The sequence below is a fragment of the Triticum urartu genome, chromosome 5 (genome assembly GCF_003073215.2).
Source record: "Triticum urartu cultivar G1812 chromosome 5, Tu2.1, whole genome shotgun sequence".
NCBI lineage: Eukaryota > Viridiplantae > Streptophyta > Magnoliopsida > Poales > Poaceae > Triticum > Triticum urartu.
In genome coordinates this window covers 651,851,290-651,872,417 of record NC_053026.1, presented here as the reverse complement: position 1 = coordinate 651,872,417, position 21,128 = coordinate 651,851,290, and the positions used below count along the sequence as shown (strand labels likewise).

Below are 21,128 nucleotides of genomic sequence, written 5' to 3'. Positions count from 1 at the left end.
GCCCTGAATATGGATAAGTGGATGCATACATAGCTGAGCCCGTACGTATGTTGCCAACGGATTCATCGTAGTTGTCTGAGTTCTGGTACCCTCGGCCACCTGAAGAACCTCCATATAGGGCACAAAAAAAAAATTCTTCTCTAGGAAACGACAGAGCAGGAAAAATAATAGGTTAATCGTATGGAGACTAACCGCATGCTGCTGGCCCTTGGCTTCAAGATCCGTTGTACTGATGCATAACTCTCATCCATGTGAACTAGCGACACGGAAGGCCCTAGATAATCACCTGGAATCCAACAGAAGGAGGATCTTCCCAAGGATCTGGTTTTACATGTCGTTGGTTACCTCCGCAAGTCGCGCATCTCATCGTCGTCGTTAGATGTTGTAGTGCCGCCGCCGTCGTCGCCTGTCGTGATACGTCAGCAAGGTTGTGACATGCCATAGGAGGAGCTGCCGAGAGTGGATATTTTCTACGAAAGTATCTTCTAAAATTTGTATTCCGGTGAGAACAGCTAGTTATAATCCCTAAAAATATGGATCGGTCAACAAACTTGTAAACGAGCGCGGTCCTCGCATGCAACAGTTGTTGTTTTCTTAAATAAAAAGCTAAGCAGATTTAAGCAGCGATTTGGGCGCCTAAAAAAAGAGGCACACGTGGCATTGGGAGTACGTATTCCTAGGAGTACTAACCCATTTTCCTATATATATATATATATACACACACACACATATACATATATACTGTTACTATTCATCACTCAGAGTGTAGAATAAGTTATTCTTCACCTGAGATAATTTTACGATCATTTCATAAATAAATTACGTTTGAAATAAAAATAGTTACATTCATCTTGATTCACTACGTAAAATTTGGCATAAGAAAACGAATAGATCATAAGATCAGAAAAATGCATTTTATGTATATTTTATACTACGTTTTTATGTTCGTAATTTTACGTAACATAAAAAAAATTACGGCGACTATATTCTTTTACGATCTATTTTTACGTATAAAAAAATTTACGGAACGTAAAATTACAGTGCATTGCTATTAAAATAGAGGGGGTGAAGAGATATCATGTATATGAAAGATGACAAATGTGTATAAACAAATGATCCAAATAAATATGAAAAATGTACAAAGTGTATGAAAATAAGTTGGCACCAAAAAATATATATTTAAAAAATTAATCATGTATTTGGGAAATGTTGAACGTGTATATAAAATATGTTAACCATGTCCCCCCAAAATAAAAATTAATCATGTATTCGGGAAATTTTAAACATATATATAAAGAATGTTCCTGATTTATACAAAAAAGTATACAATGTGTATGAAAAGGGTATGTTAATCATTTATTTAAAAATGTTAAATATATATATCAAGAATGTTCCTGATTTATAGACAAAAATGTACAATGGCTATGGAAAAAGTACAAACAAAAACATATATTTGAAAAAAAAATCTTAATCATGTATTTAGAAAATGTTCACATAGTTATTACCATAAACAAATATTCCACATGTATTTGAAAAAATGTTGATCATTTATTGAAAGAAGTGTCCAAAACATGTATCAAAGAGAAAATTTACATCATGTATTTGACAAGTGTTCAAGGTGCATCAAACAATGCTTCACGTGCACAATAAAAATGTATACTATGTACTAAAAAACGTGAACATGTGCTGAACAAAGAAAACTGATGAAAATCGACGGAGAAACAAAGAAAAACAACAAAATTCTAATAAAAAAGGAAAAAAGAAAACAAAAGCCCAAAAAAATGGAAATGAAAACCAAGGAAAACCAATGCAAAAAATGGAAATGGTGAAACCGAGAAGGAAACAAAGAAAACTGAGAAAGGAAATAAAATAAAACGAAGAACGAAAGAAAAACGAAAGAAACATGGAAACCAAGAAAGAAACAAGAAAAAGAAAGAAAAAAGAAAGAGATAGAAAAGGACCAGTATAAACGTGAAAGAAACAAAGGAACCCGGTCAAAAAACAGAGAAAACCCGGAAAGCCGAAGAAAACCATGAAGAAATTAAGAAAACAGAATGGAAAAACAACAGAAAACAAAAAAACTTGACCAAACCAACAAACGGTAGCGATCAAGAAAACAAGAACGCCAATGAACGGAAAGAAAAAAGCACCGAATCAGGCAAGCCAAGAAACGACAGGAGAGTAAAAACGCTCGACGCAAGAGATCCTTCCATCATAGCGAGATATAGTTCTCGCGGGCTCATACAATATGCAATTGCACCCCAAAAAATGAAATATATTTGCTATTGTACGTAAAGATAAATTTCTATATAATATTTGTTCAAAGTTTTGAAGATTGATTTTTTTTAATAGAAGCAATGGCACTATAGTATGGGATGGATGAAGTGCACATTTAGAAACATGCTGCATTAATTTCAATGAAGGAAACAACATCAAGTCAAGCCATTTTGTACTTACACAAGAAAACACTTGTCAAATAAATCCAACAGCTAGTTACACAAGCACTATACACCTGCACTCTATTGTCAAAAACAATTAAAAGTTACAATCAACTATGCACGCAACCATCTCACACGTGTTGGTTAACTTGGCCTTCGCCACAATTAGACAGACCACACCCGCTACCCCCGCTCTCTACATCAACATATATATAGCAGCAACTTCAACCGGATCAGTATCAGGATCTGCCACCGCCATTGGCAAGAGGACATCAGCACCACGGCTAAGATCCTCAGCAAACAACCCGGAAGCAGGTAATGCTGTTCATAAATAACCTGAAACAATTACAAGCTATCCCTTTCAGGAGTTAACGTCTTGTCTTTCGGGGGTACGACATCGCTATTTGGTGTTGTGAGGAGGTGATCTAGATCACCGATGTCGCTGTCAATGATCGATGTGTCCGACTCCAAATCATCATCTGAAGCAATAGCATGGTATCAGTTGCAAAGCAAAAGCCTCACCGTATAGTACATACTTAATCCATTCACAGCACATGGTCTAACACTCTAACCATTAGTTTTTTTTAGAAAAGAACACTCTAACCATTAGTGCCAGTAGAAAATAAGGTACTAGTACTATAAGACAGGAGACTACACCAGCTGTTGCACTGTTGTACCTTAAACTATCTTATGCTCAGATAGCAGTCACGTTTCAACACGTACTGAGAGCAGTAAAGTGAACCATACAAGTTATTTGGTTATACGGATGAAGCAGTGGTTCTGGACTTCAGGGATTCTGGCTAGTCAAGTAATGTATGTTGACAACTGGCTGTCGCACACACTCCAATTTTAATAGCACAACTTCTCAAATGTTCACAGAAATTCAAGCAGATACAACATCTCAGGCTTCAGGTTGCAGATTACTTAAAACCTCAAATGTCCACACTATTTCAACTTGGTAGAAATGGGTATAAATAATTACATAATATCCTGATAATTCTAGCTTGGTTCACAATCACCATTCCATTGTAAGACAACTAGAAGTGTAACATCATAGATTGAAATGGTCGGTTACAGTCAATAAACACAACCTTGCGCAAGGACTGGAAACAACATCAAAGTAGCTAAGCAGTGTCAAAATGGATGTGTACAGTAAAGTAAACGACCGCGCCAAAATGTTTCCACACAAGGCAGCGTTTGAGTGTGTACAAAACATGTCGAGAGAGGGAGGTTGGGCAAATTTACCGGAAAATTCAAGGTGTGCAGTTTCATCTCTGACCGCTGAAACCTTGATGTTTTCAGGCAGAACACAGTTGCAGACGGAACCTGGTGCCACAAATGTAAAGGCAGAAACAGTTCAGAATCTACATAGCCCAGAAACAATAGATTGTGAAATAGTTAAGATCTATCCTAACCTAATCTGGCAAGTCGATTCACCCATCCAGGAGTTGGCTTTCCGGTCAAACGCTTACAGACGTCAGCTGTGAAATGGTTACAGTTCTTGACAATCAAGTGATAGGTGTCCCCATGATAATCCTCTGCAAGATCCTCTAGGAAAGCGCGAACTTCAGCCCGGGACATATTGGTGGTACCCATACACACGGAGCGCCTGAAGATAAAACCAGGACAGCTTTTCGGTTCTACTTGGAACACTCCGCTGGTCGCGTATTCATGGGCTCCGTACCCAAACTCCATACCATGCACTGCAGAAAAAGTTTATTGGAATGGTCAGTCTCGGATGTGTCGAGCTTATAGATGACTGCATGAAACTCGTATGCACATGACCTCGTGACACACTTGACACGGATTTAAGTTGATCCAGAAAATTGAGGCACTAAAAAATATGGCAAGCAGGCAGAGCATAGCAAAGTTGTGATAACAAGAAGAGTTTGAAAGGCCTTGGTGTGGAGCAGCTGAGCTGGAGAGGACCAGAATGTGATGGACCGTACTAATGTGTCAAATTGGCGCATGGAACGACAGGCTAAGTAGGGTCCAGTTAAAGAGTGGCAGTAAGTGAAAACGGTATTTAAGTTAGTTGGTGTGCTAAGTGAGCTTCAGTCCCGTCTCCGGTTCCGCCTCCATTTGGAAACCCAGCGATTCCTGGTGGCTCCATTGCAAGGCCCAGTTTTAGTGACGCCGAACAAGCCATTGGACAGCCTCTGCCTAGCTACACATTAGGCGAGGTACCATGCTGAGCATTAACGGCTGAGAAATGTAGGAATGTTTTGATCCAGTAGCAACAAATGGCGCGTGAAAAGAAGCGAAGTGGCGGCACGTAAGTCGAACCGGCTGCCAAACCGGGGTCATAGGGGGGACAGTACTTCGGTACAATTAGTAGTGGGTTTAACCATATACCAAAAAGATAGGTTAGGGGGGAGAAATGGCCCAACACGGATGTGTGTAAATTGTACAAGCATAATTGGGCCTGTAAGGCAGGCAGGCAGTTGATGAAGGCAGTGTACTAGTACCCTAAATAATTGGGGGAAGCAAGCACAGAAAGGTAGCATGAAAAGTAAAGGAAGCTGCCTGCCTGAACTGAACCTGAACCTGAACCTGAATGAATGGATGGATGTAGTACCAGTACCAACCGGAAGGAAATAAAAGGAGGAGTAAGCGTGATAAATCTGAAATGGTTGGATCCTCCTCTCAAAGATACGACTAGTTGTATTATTCTGCTTCTGGTGGGATAATTCTCTTGGGGGAGAAGAGAAGTAGAGAGGTAGGGTACCTTGTACGGCGGAGTGGAAGATGCCGAGGCCGAACCAGTAGAGGTAGTTGTTGATGGGGGAGATGTCGTAGATGTTGAGGTAGACCGCGTAGGTAGCAGGAGGCGGCGGTGCCGGAGCAGCCGAAGGAGGAGGATCCGATGGAGGCGGCGGCGGGGCGGTGCTGAAGGTGAAGGCCGGCAGCACCCGCATGCGCATCTTCCTGCCCCCGGACACGAAGCAGCAGCAGGAAGCAGAGTCGTGGCTCAAGCACGACAAGAGAAGAGCAGCTTCTTCTCCATGCGCGCGCGCGACACGGATCTGAGTCGTATCTCGCCGGCTCTACTCTAGTCCGGTGGGATTGGATTCGATTTAACCCAATTGAGCGAGGAGGAGGAGGAGGAGGAGGAGAGAAGCGAGAGAGATTGGGGAAATTTTGGGGGAAGACAAGAAGAGAGAAGGATGGGTTGGATTTTTATCTGGGTTGATTGATTGGGAAAGAAAGAAAGGAAAGCAGAAAGGTTGCCGTTGCCGTTGCTTGCTCGCCTGCTGCTGTCTGCTCTGCTACTTGCTAGTCTTTTCTTTCTTTCTTTCTTTCTTTTTATTTTATCTGGTTGTGCTACGCTGGCCGCACCACCAACTTGCCCTCAACTCACTGAGATACTCCTACTACTAAACCTAACCTAACCTGGCTGTGCTTGCTTGCTTGCTAACCGTTTCTGCCCCCGTCCTAATTTGCGTCAACCACCTCTACTACATTACTATTATATTACTCCCTCCGTCTCAAAATATGAAAACGTTTTTGACACTAACACTATCTTAGTGTCAAAAATGTTCTTATATTCTGAGATAGAGAGAGTGCTTTACAAGACATGCCTACCAGTAGCAATTACCAAAGTGATTTATTATTATTATTATTAATACTTGGTTTTATTCCGAGAAAAAAAAACTTTCGATCTACGTAGTAGTTTCCATCATCTCTTCTGTCATCAAGGTCCAAAGAGGTCAAAGGAATCGCATCGAGGTATCATAACGAAGGCCATCCAGCGGCGACCACAAACACCGCCCCTCCCTCGCCACACCCGAGCAAATTCTACTGTCGTAGACACTCGCAAAAGTCACCGTCCGGTAGAGCATCATGAGAAGATCCTTATTCGATGTTCAGGGATCTGTCCTAGTCTGCGTCAACCACCTGTAGTACTCTTTTTTTTTCTTCTTCCTTTTGCCGGAAACTACCTGTACTGCCTCTACTAAACTAATCTAGTAATATTAGTTCTTGAGACATGCGTGCCAGTAGCAACCAGCAAAAGTCTTTTATATTATTATTATCGTTGTTGTTGTTGTTGTGCTGCGGTGGTTGGTACGGAAAGGCTTTCAACCAAGAGAGAAAAGGAGGGGTAAAGGAAAATGGGCAGCGAGGGAGGGTGACAGCCTAACCTAACCATGATTCATTCGTTCATTCATTCAGGCAGGCAGGCTAATTCATTAGAGATATGTACTTAGTACCCCTAAGTATCAACCGCTGCTGGCTAATTCAGTTTAACAGGTGGGTATCAGAATCAGACAGACGGACGGGCAGAAAGAAAGACAGACCGCGTAGCGACATATGCTACCCATCACAGGCTAAACGACGTCCGCCCGGGACTGATGCCGTGCCAGCACCACAGCGACACAACAATGGGGGTGGGGCCAGCTAAATGAATCAAACATGTACAAGCACACTACAGTGATCTAAACGCTATTATGTTTCTTCGCAAAGGGAGTACCTCTGTTCTACCCCTCCGTCTCATCGTCTCATAAGATAAAAGCGTTTTTGACACTAATACACTTGCTATTATATTATGGGACAGAGGGAGGGAGTAAAATACATGAGGTTTTAGGTTTGTTCCAAGTGAACCATCTTTAAGGTTGACCATGTGTACATACAGATAAAAAGCCACAAGATCGCATAGATATAATAACAGAATATTTTATGATGGAACTAATGAAAATAATTCCATGTTGTAGATGCTGCTATATCTCTTTAAGATACTTAGTAATATGTCTTGATACATCTACTTCACTGACAAGTATTTCCTGAAAGAGGAAGTATTTTGTAACTAGGGAGTACTACTATATTATAGAGATATTTTTAGGCCCCAAAAGAGAGAAAACTTGACTATATATCTGGATGGACATTCTTCCAGCACAAAACGAGTGAGCTGCTGCTAATTCATCCATTTAATTAATTACTGCGAATAAATCCACCAGGCTTTATTTATCACAAATCAATGCTTGAAAGTACGGTACGGCGCAGCACTAAACATACAGCAACACAGCAATGGAGGGGGTGGGGGCAGCCGAATCAACCAATCACACGGTGTAATGCTGGTTGTTGATGTCGTCCAGGTCGATGCCCTTGAGCATGGCGGCGTTCTCCACCTTCCCCTTGAGAGTGTGCACCGCCCTCAGCCTCGTGATCTCCGCGCGCCGCTTGGTCTCCTCCGCCATGTGGCCCAGCTCCATGGACGCCGCCTTCTCCCGCCCCGCCGACTCCAGCCCGTGCAGCGTGCGCTGCTCGTGCGCCCACGCCGCCTGCGACGCCTCCTTCCCAAAGTTCTTCTGGTTCGAAAACGCCACCTGAAACACAAACACGCCCCAAACCCACAGTGTCAGCAACGCGAGCTCGGTTCATCATGGCATGGACCAACCATCATCCTGTCCCTGTCCTTCGACCGACCGACTCACCTTGTTGTCGGTGACGAGGTTCCAGGCCCTCCCGCTGAGACCGTACCGCACGGCAAACTTTATTGGGTCCAGGAGCATGTAGATGAGGATGTTGTACAGCCAGATGACGCCCGTCCAGCCCCACCCGATGCCTCTGATGCTGGCCAGCTTCCAGTCCACCAATGCAGACAGCAAGGACGCAATCTACATCATAATAATACATTTTGCAGCGTCGATCGATTTATTAGTGTTGATAAGTCACACCACAAACCTCAAGCAAAAAGGTGAACTGTGTGAGGAACTCACCAGCTGAGCCAAGACGAACGCAAACATAAGCAGGAAGCCAGGCCGCTCTGTGAAGGACCAGCCTCTCGACCGCGTCACGAATATCAGGGCCTGGCTGATGGTGCTCACTTGGAGGTACACGGCCGAGGCCAGCATCTCTGTATTCTTGGCGATCGACTCCATGTCGTGACCGATACTGTTTACATTCAACGTGCGGACACGGAAGTGTCTCTGCAAGTAGCATGGACGATACAAGTGAGTTTGCACAGCACAGCTACCTAGTCCTTCCAAGAACTGCTTATGTAGTAGTATAACTTTGCAAGATGCAAAAAGGTATAGCCTTGTTGCCAGAAGAGGTACGCGATAGGTACTGCCTAATGAACTGCGTCAAAGAAATAGCGATTACCGGAAAAAAGTCTGTCTTATAAGCCGCCCAAAAGAACAGAACGGTTGTTACGGCCAAGTAAGCCCCCAGTACCACTCCTGTTGCGAAGATCTCTGCTAGCTTCCAACTGTCTGGACATGGAGACGGCTTCACCTTATCTTTGGATATGGTCATAATGGTTCCTGAGCAGCAGTAGTCATCACCAGAGTTAAAAACAAATGAATACCTATTGGTAAAAACATTTCTGGTAAGTCAAGACAGCAATGTTCTTACCATCATTAAGGATGGCTATCAGAAGAACCATCATTGGAGGGAAGTCAAACTTCCAAAGGCACGCCAAGAGCAAAAAACCAAGCTGCACACAGGTGAGATTTTTTATCATTGATGTGAATTCCAAAATGAGCATCAGCTTTGTAAGTATGAACAGGAACTGGAACAAGTCTTATTTGCTATTGTAGATGTTGATATTTTGTACAAATTTGGTCAAACTTTACAAAGTTTGACTTAAGACAAACCTAATATGTGAAGTAAAAAGAAACAGAGGGAGTACTTTTGGTCCATGGGCTTTGCTCAAGGGCGAACCCTATATAGCATTTACCCATACATATAACAAACTTGACCAGACACTAATATGTTGTTATAACGGATTTGTAATGGAAAATCATAATTTAACTTGGTATAATCAAATGGTTCCCAAATGGTATAAATAGTTTGCATAGCATAAACTTACCACAATACGGATGGTTATAGATACAGCATATATCTGCAAAAAAAAACATAAATGATTGACATCAGCCAACTTCCCTTGTTACCTGAATAAAACAGCTTTCCGTAAAACACGAAAAAATCAACATATTCCTCTTCAAAGACATACAAAAGCCTAAAGTATTAATAATGTTGGAAAAGGAGAACTAGCATGATATGGAAAATGTTGCCTAAGATGGCAAGTTAGAAACAAAAGGAAAAAATGAATTGGAAACACAAACTCAACTGTATAATTTTTCATCCGCTGAAAAATGGCGCGACTTGTTAAAACAGCACTGATGATCACACTCAACCCAGGCTCTGTCAGAACAATATCAGAGGCCCCGCGAGCAGCATCAGTTGCATCAGCCACCGCAATCCCAATGTCCGCTACCTTCAGAGCAGGTGCATCATTAACTCCATCTCCTGTCATCCCGCATATGTGCTTTCTGGCTTGGAGCCTCTTGACAATTTCATATTTGTGCTCTGTGGAGGGGAGACAAGTTAGAGTGAAGCACACGATCACACAATGGCACAAGAGAAAAGTAAAGCTCACCAGGGAAAACTCCAGCAAAACCATCTGCCTGCTCAATCAGTTCGTCCACTGATAGGACCGCGATATCACTATCTATTTTGTCACCAAGCAATGATGATGATGGATACATGTTGGTGCCCATTCCTAGCCTCCGCCCAGTTTCCTTACCAATAGCCAACTGATCACCTGAAATTTTGTCCAAGGAGCATATTCATAATTCATAAAGATAGTGGGTCCAGGGAAACATATAGCAGTCAATATTAACAGATTATTCTGAAGCTCAGGACAGCTAAGCAAAGCCTGAGACTGCCACTGCTACTAGTGCTAGTACTAGCAGGCTAATGCGTGGATCGACACTTTAGCACTTCTTTTCCAGGAACATCAGGGCACATTAAAATTTAAAAGCTAACATTCTCAGATTGACTTCACCATGTTACCAGCCTCTGGGGAACAGACAATCCAAGGGAATAAACAGCAGTCCATTATCAAAGCTTACGTGATGATTGTGGTGCAAGAAAGTGGTCTGTTCCCATTTAGTGTACTAAAAAGGTACCTGTAATCATTTTCACACTGACTCCAAGGTCTAGAGCTCGGCGTATGGTTTCAGCACTATCATGGCGGGGAGGATCAAAGAGTGGGAGAAGACCAATAAATTGCCAGGGTCCACCAGCACTTTCCTTGGTACCTTCAGGAACTTCCTGCACGTTGAAGGAAATTAGCTAGTTTTGTAGGTAAACTGACCAGCAGATAAGTAGAAGACTAGCATCCAATAACCTGGTATGCAACAGCAAGCGACCGCAGCCCCCTCTCAGCAAAATTGTCAATTACTTGATGGACCTTCCTTTCGATCTCAGATTTATTTGCTGCCAGGTTCAGAATCTGCAAGACAATTAAATGAAACATAAGCAGATGCTGTGACTGTTTATTTCATAACAAAGTGATGTATCGTTGGACAAAAAATCAGATGACGTAAATTTCTATACCTGTTCAGGAGCACCTTTGCTAACCCTGTGCATTTTACCCTTAGCATCCAAGTACGTGAGAGCTGTCCGCTTGTCCGTTGGGTTAAATGGAAGGAAATGGACTTCTTCGATGCCAGCACGTGCCTAACAGCGGATAGAATGGAATATAACTAGTGTACAGTGTGACTAAAAGCATAACTATTAACTGACTCAGTAATGTATGAATGGAAACTTCTAAAGATTAGAGCAAAAGAATCACTTTTCAGTGGTATAAAACTGAGCTAGAAGGCATTACAAAATTCATGATGATATCCCCTGCTATGGACTACATGTTTGTTCAAATCCTCTAGATTAGTCAATATGTTCCCTGTACACTGAAAATTCTTGACATGCTACTTTTGTTTTCAGAATGTACAGGGAACAGAATCTACTGATGAATATATGGTCAAGATGGTATCTATTGCAGTTAAGATTGTTGTTTGGTGACCGCTGTTATTTGTTTCCCTAGCTGAGTGAAGCACAAGCCAGGAATCACTGGAACTGGCTAAAGTCATAGATATATCAGAGAGGAGAGATTTTTACCTCTTTTGGGTCTGGAAGCATGGCAACAATAGCGAAATCAATAGCATCCTGATTCTCCAGTCTCGAGGCCCTTGCGGCCATCAACACGACATCACTCTTTTCGTAACCTCTAGTAAAAACCTAGAGAAAAATGCTTATCTTTCAGACCTTAGGAACATGAAGACAATGTAACTATGTTCAAAAGTACAAGTTGTGGGAGTTATGACCTCAATTATATTGTTGTCTACAGTCAGTTTGTTGAGTGTCAATGTTCCTGTTTTGTCACTGCAAAGCACGTCCATTCCGGCCATCTCTTCAATTGCAGTCATTCTCTTGGTAATAGCACCCTGAAGTCAACAGTTAAGAAAAGCGGTCACTTTCTAGGATATAGTTAGATGCCTTTTATTTCAGTGGTAGTCAGAGAGCTCTAGCCATAGATGAATATTCAAACCTGTTGTGCAAGCTTATGTGATCCAATAGCCATAGTTACAGACAGAACCGTGGGCATCGCAATTGGAATCCCTCCAATCAGAAGCACCAGAAGGTTATCAACTGTCTGGCGGTACGGTCTGTGTTGAACAGCCGCCATGACGATTAACTCGATAGTCATCCCAATTGCAATGGAGCAAATGCAGAAGTTTCCGATCGATGTGAGAACCTGAAAGCATCCATAAATTGCAGCCCATACCATGAATTTCAGCTGACAGTAGACACACTGATTGCTGAATAATACTCTACCTTCTGAAAGTGGCCGACATGGGTGGTTGACTCAACGAGGTGAGCAGCTTTTCCAAAGAAAGTATGGATCCCAGTGGCAATAACAACTGCTTCTATTTCACCCTGCTTACAAGTGGAACCAGAGTAAACTCCACCTCCAGGATGCTTGGTTACGGGTAGTGATTCTCCTGTCAGTGCAGACTGCAAAGCAATTGACATATGGTATTAGCACTTGCTGCTCCATATTCTTCTAGTATCAGAATTCTTTTATTTAGCAGAAATACTTTAGCAATATGCATTATGCAACGTGCAGAGGAGATAGTTGAGTTGGCTGAAAGACCTGATCAATTTTGAGAGGATCGCCCTGTAGTAGACGCGCATCAGCAGGAATGATGTCTCCAAGCTTAATACTGATTATATCACCCGGAACCAACAACGATGCGTCTAATTCATTCCAGGTGCCATCACGCAGAGCCTACAAAAGAAGGTAACACATAAGTATGAGGAAAAGGGGGCACCGGCCATGTAACTTGATCCTTGAGTACTAGTAGTGCTGGTAGGTAGTATTTGAAGAAAGCTATATATGTAGGTAGAAATTACCTTAGCCTTTGGTGCGAGGCGGGCCATGAGCGCAGCAGCGGCATTGCCGGCGTTGTTTTCCTCTACGAAGCTGATGGTGGAGTTGACGACCAAGAGAATGACGATTCCGACGAAATCGTGGAAGTCTATACCCATCGACTGCGTCAACGCCAATTGCAGTTCATAGTTAGTATGGGACCATAGTAGCATAGAGGTAACAGCATATAATCTACGATGGCAGTAGCAGTAGTAGTAGGTTACGTTTCCCCTGAGGTCCTTTCCACCGTGCGCGAGGGCGATCGCCATGATGGCGGCGGCCTCCATGACCCAGGAGAGCGGGTTCCACATGAAGCCCAGGAACTTGAGGATCTTGCTCTCCTGCATTGCAATTGATTAACAAATGGTTACTGCTAGTTGTATGAGAGAATTAAACTAAGAGCACAGAGATTAGTGAGTGCATGTATATACATTTTTCTCTTCGAGCTTGTTGTATCCGAAGATTTCGACCCTCTGCTGGGCGCTCTCGGTGGTGAGGCCCTCCTTGGTGCACCTGAGGTGCTCGAAAACCTCCTCAACGGGGATGTGCTCCTGCAATTAACCGATACAGTTAAGAGTTACTCCATGATTCTGTAGATTGTTCATCATTGTTTTGATCACTCAGAGTTTTCTTTTTCTTTTTTCTTTTTTCTTTTTTCTTTTTACTTCACCAAGGCATAGCTTCGGTCTTGCTTGACTTTGGTAGTCGTCGGTGGGATTTTTGTGTGTGCGCGCGCTGTGTTGTGCATCCTAGCAAGTAGCTATGCAGAAGCCGGGGGTGTTGCTCATTGTGTTTGTATCCTCTTGATGCTTCATTTTGAGCTAATAAAAAATCCGCCCTTTGTCGAAAAATGATTGCCAGGTGATTAACAAGGAGTGGGGGGAGGGAGGAAGAGCGGGTACCAGATCGACGGTCTCCTTGTTGAGGTCGGAGAGGCCATTGGCTTCGGCGGCGGGCGGGTGCTCCTCCTTGGAGTCCATGGCGACGGGCGGTCAGCTACCAGTACCACCAGCTCGCTGCTGCTGCTCTGCTGCAACCGGAGACGGCGACCGGAAGGGGGCGAGGAGGGAGACGGGGAGCAGGTGGTGGAGGAGGCGGAGGCGGGGACGGGCGTATAAATGGGGGGATGTGGCGGGCGGCGGCGATCGAGAGGGGCGCTGGTCCAGTTCCGGCGGCCATCGGCATCGGTCGTGGCTCCGTCGCTGGCAGCGGGCAAGCGGCCAAGGCGGGGCGCCTAGGTCCCCTCGACTGTCGTCTTCTCCCGCCTTCGGTCTCGCCGCCGTCGGCGCCCACCACCAGTACTACTATCTAGCTAGGTCACTCTCCCCGCCTCGGGGACGACGGCCGGTGTACGGACGACGGATCTACGGATGGACTATTTTTTTGCCCCCGCAAATGGACTGGAGACTGGAGAGGAAACCACAACCACACTGCTCTGCTCATCCGTGGCACATCGATTGGTCAGTCAAATTCCAAATCATGGCGACGGCAACCATTATACAATACTACACAATATCCATTCTTGTTTATGGCATTTTGGATTGAAGGAATATTATGATTCTACTAGTCTATGAAAACGATTTCCTAAAATTTACGTTGATTATTTTGCCGTGCTAAAATTCGATGGGGCTTCGAGGTTAAACCCTTTTTGAGGGTTTTTTCCTTGGTGTAAATCATACTGTATTTAGAGGATTTTATACTGCTCGTTATGCTTCCTAGATATGATTGCGAGCGTGCGATTCTACCATGCCAATTTGTGACTCTGAATTTTTGTGTATTGATGTCTATTTCAAACATTGCGTTTTTTCTATTGAATTTCTTGTTTCATTTTCCTTTTTTATGCCTTAATTGAAACTATGATTCAAATATGCCCCTAGAGAGTAATTGTTCATGGTTTGTTTGTTTTAGTAGATATGTATCTAATGAGGCGCTAATCTGTAACGTCAGCCCATTGCGAAACAATGAGGTTGTATAGGGTTTCGCCGGTGAGCTCAACCCAAGTGACATGCCACAAAGACCATGGCTTCCCTCTGCACCCCGGTGAGCTTAACCCAAGTGACATGCCACAAAGACCATGGCTTCCCTCTGCACCCCGGTGAGCTTCTTTTGAGGTCCACACAATCGAAGACAAGCCATTGTAATTACACGCTCGGGCGTAAAAGGTTTTGCTCGTATCTTTTTTCTTAGTGTACGTCTTGACAGCGCCGGAAACGGGAGGCATCAGGGCAAAGGGCTTGGGGTGTGATTTTACTTCGGGGTTCTTTTGTATTTTTCTGTTGACCCCCTGTCCGTCAAGCGTTTTTCAGCTTGTAATTCTCTTTCGGCATCTGAATGGAGCATGTAGCCAGGGACCAGGGACGGATCTAAGAGGGGGACGAGGGGACCCCCCCCCCCTCCCCCAATGATCGTCTCGTCCTCGATAGCGATCAGTTAATCCCTTTTTTTTTGCTTACCCGCTTGTCCCGAGCTGGCTTCACCCCCCCCCCCCTCCTATCCTTCCTCACACCTTTCTCGTTTCACGTGAAAGCTTCAGCCCATGTACAACCCATTACATGCTAAACAAAAATCATCATCATAAAAGAAAATTGCCTAGCAGGCCATCATGGAAGGGAAAGAGACATGTTAATTGCACCACGCGGCCACGACCTGATTACGCACTCCCATATCGCTAATCTTTCCAAGCCGTCGTTGCTATCGAAACTGACACCCGAAGGCTGCTGCGATCGGATCTCTCCATAGGGTCGCCATGGAGAGAAGCGGAGAAGGGAAGGGGTCGCCTGTATACGTAGGTGTCGATCCACGCACACGTTGCCAGTTCCCAGCAGAATGAACGCACAGATGAACAACCACCACACAAGGGGAAAAGGTAATTGATTCTCACATCAGATTAGTTATTTGCTTTAATAATTATAGAAGTACACTTAGACAGATTTAGAAACAATTATAATATTCCTACTTGTGCTTGTGTAAACATGAAGAAGAAGAGAGCAGAATCGATTCATAAATTTCTGATTCTTGTTTTGGCACTGGGTTGAGTCAATGAGGTCCATCTTGCCAATTCCAATAAATAATGAGATTAGGTAATGTATTATTTACCCACATTGCACTACTTCAAATTATTATTTCATAAGATTATATGGTGTTTCTAGTGTTGTGAATTTGCTTTGTCATTTGTCAATTTTCAATCAAATTTTGATCATGTGAATGCAATGAATAGACAAAAAAATGGTATGTTGACACCATGGCATCTCCATTAGCCTAGACCCTAAATTTCGAAATCCTGGCTCCGTGGAGACTTAGTTCTACAATCCATGGAGACTCTCTTGACGACCAATCGACTTGGTGGCATTTGCAATTGGCAATTGCCGGGACTTTTCACCAACACACCATTTGACCGGAGGACCAGCTACTACTATGCTGTTCACTTCTGGGGCGATGCAAGCAAGAGTTTGCGGCTGTCCCTTGCCTGTGATGTATCTTCAGCCACTCAACCGCCCATAAACTCCCTCTGTTTGAAATTTTTTGTCTTAGATTTGAATAGATACAAATTTATCTAGTTACGTTTCAGTGTTAGATACATCTATATCTAGACAAATGTAAGACAATTTTTTTGAAACGAAGGTAATACCACATAGTTTGCGCAATTGTATTCGGCGAAAAACGGCATCTGTATAGAAGCAGCACGTGCAGGGTACGGACAGGTACAGAGGTGCTAGCAGCCAGTATTACTATAGAGGCCGGCATCTCCTTGCTTCCGTGCTTTGATTTGCTTTGTTTAAGCTTTGCCTTAGAGCATGGTCAGTAAATATAGTCGGCTGCTGGTATTACTATATAGACTCGCTTATTGCCGTGTTATCTATAGTCAATGCAATAGCCAACATGTATAATGCTATCTTCATTTCTTAATATAAGATGTTTTTGCAGTTCATTTTGTTAGTAATATATGATTCACCTTCAAGGATGTCCTACTTTATTAACATATGGTCCAAAACTTCCACTTTTGTAAAGTTTCTTGGAGCCTGTGCTTTAATTAGTCGGCTGGAAATCTACTACAGCAGCTCCTCTTCTCTCTCCTTCAGGCAATTCTGAAAGAAAAGAAGGGAAAATGGCCATCTTCTTTCAGTTAAGAGGCGGTCTCTTCGCTCTAAGAGAAACCATATTTTGGTCACACATTTTTGTAGATACTAGATAAACATCAATCACCACAAAACATGGCGCCATGTAAACACTAAACTGTGGAGATAGCACTAAAAGATACATAAAACCCATCATATAGTCGCATCTCTAGGTAACATTGAGGATGCCTTTTAGAAAAGAAGGGTAGCATGGAGAAAACCCGGTTTCAGCCATTGTAGATGCCCTAACTGATCTCACGGGCCTTCTGTTCAGTGGCGTAGCCAGAGGGTGGCCAGGATGGTCCATGGACCACCCTGGAATTCGGCCCATTACCTCACTACATATGTGAAAAAAAGGGCTAGGTCAAGGCCCAAGTCCAACAAGTGGCGAACATGACCACGCCTGCACGATCAGATGGTTCGTTTCCTCTCTTTTTTACCTCGTACAATCCTTTGAATTTTTTCTCCTCATACCCTGAACCGCTGGAAAACTCAAACCGACGCATGGCGGCACAAGATTAGCCAATCTCAAAGATCCAAAAGCCCCTAGCGTCTAGCAAGGTGGCGATCCCCAACTGGTGAGCTGGCGACGCGCGGCCGGCCGGCCGGCGGCACTACCAAGACGCAGGGCGGAGGTAGACTATGCACCGGAGCCCGGAGGCGCAGCTGGCTGGCAACGTGCGCACAGGCCGCACCGGTTAAGGAAGGAGCTCCAATTCTCCATGGACAACATCTCTTCTAATTCGAAGTATGATTTCCAAATCCCTTAGGTAAATAATTTCATTTTTAAGGATTGAACAAGTTTAGCCGTGAGTGCAAATTTTAAAGTTTTTGGCAACTCGGAATTGACAAGTTGAGCTCAAGATGATTATGAGTTCATTTGAAATGACAATTGGTAAATTGAACATCTTTTTATTGTAGAATTGTTGCAAAATGAAGAGAACCGAAGACACCGCATCACATACATTAAGTGATATGCTTTCTTTAGAGTGAATGAGAATGTTATAATCGAGACTTTCCCGAAAAATAAGGTGTGTTATTTTCTTTTGTGGAAATTTAGGACTTAAACCATGATTTTCCGTGTGCTTCGCAAGACCCTATTAATATGTGCTTTTGGCAAATCATACAGTAGTATGTGGATATTTTGTATTCGTGGTAAAAAAAAAGATGTTCATTGGACCAACCTGATCCAAAATCCTGGCTACGCCACTGCTTCTGTTAGACCATTACCGTAGCCATCATTCCATGCGACACATACTTTCCCTAAAATTTGCTTTCAGAGTGATTTAACATGGTTCTTGCCAAAGCCACCACACCTTTCATCAATGGCACAGGGTGACAAGAACACTTGGGATCTGTAGAGGTTAGTAAAACCCCCTCTACTTCTCACTGTGTACATACATGGAGAGACCCTTGGCGATCAATCCACTTGGTGTCATTGCAATTGGCAGCCGCCGATGTTTGTCAACAGAATTTCCAACAGAACATTTGACTCCATGTTGTCCAATTCAAGTTCCTTTGCCGGCAACCGACACTTGGCTGTACCGCATCTACAGCCATTCCTTGAATCAATGACACACACACCACAGGGTTTGTGCAATTGTATGTATTCCGCGAAGAAGGCGCCGTGCACAGGGTGTGTATTTTGTACTCCCTCCGATCCAAAAAAAAGTGATTGTCATGGTTTTAGTTCCAAAATTATCTTGGATCGGAGGGAGTAACTTTGCATGGCTGGTCAGGCACATCCTTGGTGCATCTCCTTGCTTCTGCTTTGCTTTGGGTCTCCCTTCCCTTTCTCTTTAGCAAGCTAGCTTGCCTGAACAGTTAACAGCAGCAGCAGCCATGACACCAACAGCCCAACCAACCAACCAAAGGCTAGTAGTAGCAGCACAAGAATGGGGAAAGAAAAGCACTAGCAATTAACCAGACACAACTAAATGGACAGCTAATTGCACTGGGGAGTTGTTTGGTACTGGTACTAGTAGTAGTACATCACAATCACACTCACTCACACTCACATGCTTCTTCTTTCTTTTTCCTTCTGCCAACAAACACCACACCATACACAAGCACATGCCATTAGTTAGTATTTTATCTCAGCTGGACCGCCTCAGGTACCACCGGCAGCATAGCATAGCAGAGGCAACACCTGGTGAAGGTCTCAACCCTTTCTTTTCTTGCCTTTGCCTCTAGGGTTGCGGTGGCCGTCCACCTAATTAATTCTCCTCCATTTCAGCTTTATTGGTAATACTACTAGTTTTACTACTCTGTTTCTTCTCCAACATGTATGTTAGGCTAGGTTCCTTGTCTTCTTGTCTTCTTGACTCTTGAACCTCCCTCCCTTCCCAGCTTGTGTCCTTTTTTCTTTTTACTTTTGAAGAATCCCCAACTTGTTCTTGACTTGGTTCTGTTCCAAATGGAAATGCCCTACATTTTAATTTTATGCACATCTCCAAAGTTCCAATCCAAACATCCCATTTCATTCCATCCATAAGTCCCAGAACAACAAGTCTGGCTGGGGCCTCCACTCTGAGATCACAGCAATGCAGATGGATGGATGGATGGATAGAGGAGTTCAATGGAATCTATACTCCTCTCTTTCACAAAGCAATACTACTGGTAACAACAAATGGAGTGACGAGAGAAAAAGAATAACATTATCAGAGGGGCTAAGTGCTAGCTCATAGAAACAAATGCAATGCGATGCGATGCCACGGTGTTATCTCTGTCTGTCATCACAATCAGAATTACATATAGGAAGGAATGGTCAGATGAGCTGCTCCAGTTGATTCTCTTGTTAGTTGCTAGTTTTGTTCTATGGAGTAACAATGTAGTAGTAGTAGTAGCAGTAGCAGTAAATTTGTGTATACACAAGGAACAGGGGAAGATCCTAATGCTAAGCCATAATTAAGACAAGAAGAGACAACGAATTTCGATTCATTCTGCTGCATCCTAGGTAGTAGTGAGCTCCAAATCTCTCCAAAAAGAATGGAATTTGATCAAGAAATACCAGCACTTTGTCTGTCTAAGGTGTACTTGTATATGGGCGGCGAGATCTTGTTGCCTAGGACTTGGTGGCGGCCGTGGCGGAGCGGCGCGTCGGCCCCGTCTCCATGTCGCCGTCCTCCTTCTTCTCCACCACCACCCCCGTGGCCTCCTCCCCTCCGGCGCTGTCGGCGGAGGCGACGGGCTCGAGGTCGTCGCGGACGCGGAACGCGGCGTGGAGCACGACGACGGGGGCCCCGGCGGCGAGCGCGAAGAGGAGGTTGGGTATGGCATCAGCCGCCGCGAGGTCGGCGACGACGAGGACCACGAAGACGGCGGCGACGAGGCGGCGGTCGAGGAGGCGGCGGAGGAGCGCGGAGTTGGGGAAGGCCCGGAGGAGGCCCCCGTAGAGGAGCAGGCCCTTGGAGGCGGCCATGAGGAAGAGCATGGAGGCGCGGTGGCGGGGGGCGAGGGAGGCGAGCAGCAGCGCCCACTGGATCACGGCGTAGTGGACGCGGAAGGTGCGGAGGTTGCGCACGGCGCGGACCGCCGCGGCCTCGGCGTCGGGCGCCGGGGCGAAGGCCGAGGGGCGGGGCGCGAAGCGGGCGAGCGCGCGGCGGCCGGTGCGGAGGCTCGCGCCGGCCCTGTCCAGCGCGCGGCGGACCGCGCCGGGGCCGTCGGCGGACATGGCGGAGGGGGCCGGCGGGCGCGCGGGCGAGATCCGCGGTTGCCCCTCTCCCTCCTTTTGGCGTGCGGTTTGCTTCTCTCTCACCTTGTCTTCGGTCTGGGTCTGGGTGTGGTCCGCTTTGCCCACACACACACAAACCCTTGGATCTAGGCCAAGGCCAACCCTCCCAACCTCAACAAAAATGCAAAATGTGGTGCCAATTCTGTTCTTTTAAGCACAAGAAATTCCAGCCCAACTTTGAAAAATTCGAGTCAAATGCCCTCACAGGCATTTAATTTAGTATTTAATACTCCTTTTGTATCAAAAGATCAGACGTTTTGGCAGATACAAAGGTAGTACTAACTAAAGAGCGTTGCTACATGGACGACATTTCACGCACGATGCATAGACGACACTGCATATCCTACCATTCATGCATCAGACCAAAGTGCACAAAGCTGTTGGATTAGGCATCGTGCATGTATCGTCCCAGCATTTGTCGTCTATGAAGTAGTTTCGCTAGCTAAATGCTCGTGTGCTTGCTATAAAAGTTAATTGTTTATTATACTCCCTCCATCCTAAAATTCTTGTCTTAGAATTGTCTAGATACGGATGTACCTAATACTAAAACGTGACTTGATACATCCGTATTTAGATAAATTTAAGACAAGAATTTTGAGACGGAGGGAGTACATTATCAATTGTTT

At 44.4% G+C, this 21,128-nt stretch overlaps 3 protein-coding genes across 3 annotated transcripts; all 3 read right to left on the bottom strand.

Moving 5' to 3' along the window:
• Positions 1-2,385: 2,385 nt before the first annotated feature.
• On the bottom strand, positions 2,386-5,701 carry LOC125511603 (deSI-like protein At4g17486). Its single transcript, XM_048677021.1, has 4 exons — positions 5,167-5,701; positions 3,854-4,141; positions 3,684-3,764; positions 2,386-2,917 (listed from the first exon to the last, which is right to left on the bottom strand). Exons 1-4 carry the CDS (start codon positions 5,360-5,362, stop codon positions 2,784-2,786), a joined length of 699 nt encoding a protein of 232 aa, XP_048532978.1. The 5' UTR covers positions 5,363-5,701; the 3' UTR covers positions 2,386-2,783.
• Positions 5,702-7,340: 1,639 nt separating this feature from the next.
• On the bottom strand, positions 7,341-14,127 carry LOC125511602 (plasma membrane ATPase 1-like). Its single transcript, XM_048677020.1, has 20 exons — positions 13,557-14,127; positions 13,086-13,205; positions 12,879-12,995; positions 12,639-12,776; positions 12,379-12,513; positions 12,060-12,239; positions 11,773-11,979; positions 11,549-11,668; positions 11,343-11,462; positions 10,782-10,904; positions 10,573-10,677; positions 10,352-10,496; positions 9,820-9,984; positions 9,511-9,749; positions 9,250-9,282; positions 8,793-8,874; positions 8,541-8,701; positions 8,156-8,365; positions 7,871-8,053; positions 7,341-7,762 (listed from the first exon to the last, which is right to left on the bottom strand). The coding sequence occupies exons 1-20, from the start codon at positions 13,632-13,634 to the stop codon at positions 7,496-7,498; spliced, it is 2,928 nt and encodes a 975-aa protein (XP_048532977.1). The 5' UTR covers positions 13,635-14,127; the 3' UTR covers positions 7,341-7,495.
• Positions 14,128-19,450: 5,323 nt separating this feature from the next.
• Positions 19,451-20,567, bottom strand: LOC125506491 (PRA1 family protein B2-like). Its single transcript, XM_048671295.1, has one exon. It carries the CDS (start codon positions 20,440-20,442, stop codon positions 19,834-19,836), a length of 609 nt encoding a protein of 202 aa, XP_048527252.1. The 5' UTR covers positions 20,443-20,567; the 3' UTR covers positions 19,451-19,833.
• Between the last annotated feature and the right edge of the window lie 561 nt (positions 20,568-21,128).

Excerpts from the sequence above, each read along its gene's own strand:
- LOC125511603 (XM_048677021.1), bottom strand. The coding sequence starts at position 5,362 with ATGCGCATGCGGGTGCTGCCGGCCTTCACCTTCAGCACCGCCCCGCCG. Across the intron at positions 3,765-3,853 it reads GAATCGACTTGCCAGATTAG|GTTCCGTCTGCAACTGTGTT; the intron begins GTTAGGATAGAT and ends TTGTGGCACCAG. Across the intron at positions 2,918-3,683 it reads TGCACACCTTGAATTTTCCG|ATGATGATTTGGAGTCGGAC; the intron begins GTAAATTTGCCC and ends CTATTGCTTCAG.
- LOC125511602 (XM_048677020.1), bottom strand. The coding sequence starts at position 13,634 with ATGGACTCCAAGGAGGAGCACCCGCCCGCCGCCGAAGCCAATGGCCTC. Across the intron at positions 11,980-12,059 it reads ATGTCGGCCACTTTCAGAAG|GTTCTCACATCGATCGGAAA; the intron begins GTAGAGTATTAT and ends GGATGCTTTCAG. Across the intron at positions 11,669-11,772 it reads CACATAAGCTTGCACAACAG|GGTGCTATTACCAAGAGAAT; the intron begins GTTTGAATATTC and ends TGTTGACTTCAG.
- LOC125506491 (XM_048671295.1), bottom strand. The coding sequence starts at position 20,442 with ATGTCCGCCGACGGCCCCGGCGCGGTCCGCCGCGCGCTGGACAGGGCC.